General features: G+C 33.7%; 1 protein-coding gene across 1 annotated transcript in view; it reads left to right on the top strand.

Annotated features, from left to right (window-relative positions):
* The first annotated feature begins 1,382 nt into the window (after positions 1-1,382).
* Positions 1,383-5,189, top strand: part of LOC137632200 (alpha-amylase-like) — a 14,941-nt gene continuing 11,134 nt past the window's right edge. The window contains exons 1-3 of the mRNA XM_068364085.1: positions 1,383-1,461; positions 1,825-2,000; positions 4,372-4,453. Coding sequence (XP_068220186.1) covers positions 1,442-1,461; positions 1,825-2,000; positions 4,372-4,453 — 278 coding nt within the window. The 5' untranslated portion in view covers positions 1,383-1,441. The remainder of the gene's footprint in view (positions 1,462-1,824; positions 2,001-4,371; positions 4,454-5,189) is intronic.

Genomic DNA, 5,189 nt, shown 5'->3' with positions numbered 1-5,189 from the left:
AACGAGATAAAATAATGTAAGTGTCATTCTAGAATAGTTGTGGTTCTTTCACCATAGTTATGACATGCAACAGAGACGTACATATACGCTTATTCGTATGGTAAACGGCGTTTTTCTTTCAAGTCAGAGTTAGCAGTATATATACATATTGGGTACTACTGATGCTTGCATAGATGGACAGTTAGTGTTCTTACCTTGGTCAGCAGTTACTAACAGTTGAAATGCAGTGTAGATATTATATTCCTGATAACGATAATTTGAAGTTACAGCTTACGGCAATTTATCTTCACTGCAGAGCACATCAGAGTCAACACACCACTGATATTTCCCGCCAAATTCCCGGGCTCTCGAAGAGTCTCGAGACGGCAACAATACAAATTGCCAAGTACTGCATTTTGTAGTAGGAACTTGCTTCAAAACTATCCATAACTCCAAACCAATATGTTGTTAGTAACTTTTTTGGTGCATTACACTATCAGTGTAACAATATGAAGATTTAATACAGAAAAAAAGTTCATTTCATGACATGATCCCACAAATTTATCAAGCCCATTTTGAGACAAAGTATAAAAGAGGGTATATTATTCACAAAAAATACCCTGCCTCCTGATGTAGAGGGGTATTTTAGAGCCTTGGGGTGTTTTACATGTATATATACCTCAGCTCCAGCGTTATACTCTTTCTATACCTTGAACTTTTTACAGTGTAGTTGCTGATGATAGAATTGAATGAAACTACGCTCTCTTTAGATTTAATGGAAATATGTAATCTATACTCTTACAGACTCAAACGTTAATAATTTTTTTATCCTTCACTTTTTTTTTAGTATTTGAACAGATTATATGTTATTCCCTCACTATATCGATACTAATTTAAATTTTCTTGTTGCAGATAAAAGTTATTAGGGGATACCTATCCTTTTGTTGTGTCTAGATTAACATAAAAGAATAAATTCTATCCATCAAGCAATGAGAACCTTAACGAAACAGGTGTTTAATTTCTCGTACATACATATAAATAAAACAGGTCCCATACCGAATCTGCTTTAAATATTCCCACTATAACTGATAACCAGTTAAAAATAATTTCTGACCATTACAAAACCGTTTGTCCATGAGAAATTTTCCAATCCTCCTTAAGAAGGTTACCCTTTATCTATTTGAATATACTTTTATATTAACCTTAAACATATCTCTCTAAAAGAGATTACTAATTTATTTACCCAGAAACGCTCTAAAGGTGAGGGGAAAATTATTCATTTTAGTTCAGTCTTATCTATACAACTGTTTTATTACATATGGGAGAATATGAAGCAAATATAGAGATAAGTAATTATCGTTTTTTTTTTTTTTTTTTTTTTTTTTTTTTTTTACTTTAGCAGTGGTGTGAAGTACAGGCCAGTTTTAGGTTATTGCATTTACTCGGGAGGAGTCGAAAACACATGATGTTTTCAATTACTGGGTAATTATTAATCCAGTTGTTATAGAAAATCGTAATATGTAAATCTAAATGTGTAGTCTTAGAGTAAGCCTCTTATTAAATTACCGATAAAAGAAGAATTAATCAACTTATTCAGTCATTAAGAAAGTAACTACCTGCGTGCATTTCATAAAATATTCTATAATGCAGTTGATTTCTGTAGTTCTTTATGTATTTGAATAATACTTTTTACAACCATCAAAATCGAAAGCAGGGTCAAAATCTGAACAGTTTGGACAGTAAGCCATCAAGCCTCAGTGAATATTTCACTCACCATCCCTACTTGAAACAAAAGTGGCTATACTGACGAACCTGTTCTTAAGAAATTATTTTTTATCAAAACAGGCTTTTACTGTTGTTTGTTACAACCCTCACAATCGGTCGGAAGATACCAGAAGATGGCCCACCTGTCGGATACGTTCCTTCTTCGCCAAATCGAACAGTTATCTTAATACACAAGGAGACCATCCCAGGCCAGGATCTATTTCTACGTGGAGGAATCGACAGAGAGCACAGACCAGGTAAGAAATGGATTGATGCTAAGAGATAAACTTCATTATTATTGCTATTGTTAAGTAAAGTTAAGACAGCTGCTATAAACACATGTCAGGAAAAAAATAATGAATGAAAAAATCATCATTTATTCAGAATGATAAGAGTACAATAACAACTTTCTTATCTGTAAATAAAGTGATAATGAATAAAAGTTCTTTGTTATGAAAAAGAAATAGAATAAAGGAATTAGAAGTAGGAGACAAATATTGAATATTAGGTGAAGTATGTCAGACGGAATATAGACCTAACAATTGATATACTGAAAACAATTCTCTGGAGCTGTTGCATTTGGTATGGCGCAAGTGGATCAGATATGGTAATTGTAACCTTTAGTTCGGAAAGTGTGCAAATGAAGTGTTCAAACGCTGAAGATTTCACCGAGGCCACACGTTGTCTTTATAACGTAATGACCAAAATCACTTTAAATCAGCAACAGGAAAGATAAACTTTTGCAGTTGATAAGACATAAGAAGCAAGAGCAACCCTGAATAAACAAAAGTAGAGAATATGTGCCTCAATTCAGATGTAGTTTGTAATGCAAACAATTAGAGTTGAAAGATTCAAGAAAATACGATCAAGTGTAAGTTACTAAACCCAATCAAGATTAATGCTGGAAAAAGAGGACACCAAGATTATGGGAAAATGTTTGAGACGATGATTATGCAGACTACCACAGAACATATGAAACAAAGAACCTCGATCAATGCTGAAAATAATAAGGAAAGCTGACACACTAAATTCGACGACCAGAGATAGTAACCACACTCTTTTGTAAGTTCACCTGGATATAAGGAGGAAAATAGATACTCATATCTTGTTACACAATTCTATAAATCGTATGAATTTGGTTTTACAAACATTGATTCTGATTTAAGCAAACCATTTTCACAGGGAAGCTCTAATGTCCAAAGTATAGCCAAGGTAGCATGTTAAAACAAAGACTTAAATTGAAACTGGCCGCTGTCAAAGACCAGTCTTCTAAATAATCAGTCATCAGGGAATGGAGGGCGGTAGAGTAATGCGTACATCAGCGTGAGTGAATAATGATATGAAAGACTGAGAATGTATGAAATTGTACTTATGATATTGCTTGTGTATTAAGGACTAACAATAATGGCTGTGATGTGGGGATCATTTTGACTAACTGGAAAATTAATGTTGAAAGAAAACCGAAATGGGTAAGAAACAATTTGGAACACTACGATAAAAGGTATCAGTTTTAAAATCTCCAAGCATAATAAAAGGCTGTTATAAATCCTAGAAAACGCGAAATGATTAATCTTTGTATAAGGAGAATTAGTACAAAAAAAAAAAAAAAAAAAAAAAAAAAAAAACAAGAATAAAAGATAATGAATATTCCTAATAATCAAAGTTTGATAGCCCCACTGAAAATTAGCATCAAATGCAATCTCGCGTGCTACAGTCAAGTTAATTTTATCCGGTGTTCATCGGCTACCCAATAAAGAAAAACCGAAAATCAAAGACCTATTGCAGCCAAACCTACATAGCAACCAGGAGTCAAAGGCGGAAATAACGTAACAATAAGGAACAACAGAATATTTACTAATGTAGTGAGGATGCAACAAAGGGCATTCAAAGACTGACTTTTCTATACACATTACACAGAAATCTTAAGCTATTGCAAAGAAACTGATAATAAGACACGGCTACCACACCATAGAAATCTTATGAGCTCAGCACGGATTCATGGACCATTTGGGAATCCATACGACAGACATGGCAATTCAAGAAAATCGAAGGATCATCAGAAAATCTGAGAAAGGGTTCAGCCATCGTTGTGCATTACTGACTCATTACTGACTCGTTGATCGTCTGCCTAATTTACATAACACAAAATCGCTTGGAGAACATACACTTCAATCAAGTTTTGATCAGTAAAGTCTCCCGCCAAAAGGTCACTCATCTAATTTGGATCGCTACTAAAATCTTGTGAATTACTGCCAGTTATGAGGACAGAATTTGCTTCAATTTTCTTTAGAATCCACACATATCTTTCTGCACGATTGTACCAATAAATATATGAAATGTAAAACAAACAAATAAAGCAACGGAAACGATATCATAATCTCCTGATATACATCTACACGTAAAAAATGACTTTCACTTGTCCGTACATACTATACGTATGTGAATTTTGTTTTGAATTTATGATATTGTTCCTTTAGCCAAGCACTTTAGCACTTTAAGCCACTTGGCACTTTAAAACGAGTTGGAATATTTATATATTAAAAGATAAATATTTACGCATACCGTACTCCACAAAATGTCGCCACTTGACCTATGCTCAATATATCAAAACTTTTCACATTAACCCAGGTTGTACTGACGTGGCTGAAACGGACGCTTGTGCTATTGGCATAAGGATTCACTTGCTGGGTACCATTGAAACTTATGGCAGGTAAGGGTACACTACTTTTCCGCTTATACATATGAATTATAAATTCTTTATATAACATTGAGACCGGAGAGAGAGAGAGAGAGAGAGAGAGAGAGAGAGAGAGAGAGAGAGAGAGAGAGAGAGAGAGAGAGAGATATTTTGATATTCTATCAATATGTAAATTCAATTTGATTATAGCTAATGCTTCAAGATAAAATATCTTATAATTTCCATCACACTTTAGACAATGACAAGCTACTACGTGAAGTTCATCAAGTGAGGTAATAGGTTTCCTGTTATAACAGATTCAATCATTATACATTTATTTTTGCCTGGAATAGAATGGCGAGAAGAAAAACTGCCTGCGTGAGATTCAATTTTCACACGTCTGTGTTAATGTAAATTCCTGTTTAGTTGGCTACTGTTATATCTAAAAGCCCCATCTTATTTGTATTTCCACGTGATTCATATGTGAACAGTCTATAGCCTGAAAAATTAAGTACAAAAACTGTGTAAAGAAATTGAGTTATCAGGTACCCAATGAAGGTTTCTTTTCGTAAGTCTCATAAACCATTTATCAACGCAGAAAGTGCACATTTACATAATGTAAAACATATTTTTCTTCATTTCTGGTTAACTTTTCCGCAAATTTATTAAATCAACCTAAAAGACTCTTTTCATATAGGCTACACTCTTCGTAAATTTTTCCTTAGTTCCAAGGACAAATTAAACCGATATATCTTTACCCTTTTCACGT

This window comes from Palaemon carinicauda, chromosome 41, assembly GCF_036898095.1.
Source record: "Palaemon carinicauda isolate YSFRI2023 chromosome 41, ASM3689809v2, whole genome shotgun sequence".
In the NCBI taxonomy this organism is placed as follows: Eukaryota; Metazoa; Arthropoda; class Malacostraca; order Decapoda; family Palaemonidae; genus Palaemon; species Palaemon carinicauda.
The sequence above is the reverse complement of the archived record's forward strand: the minus strand, read 5'-3'. Positions and strand labels throughout refer to the sequence as shown.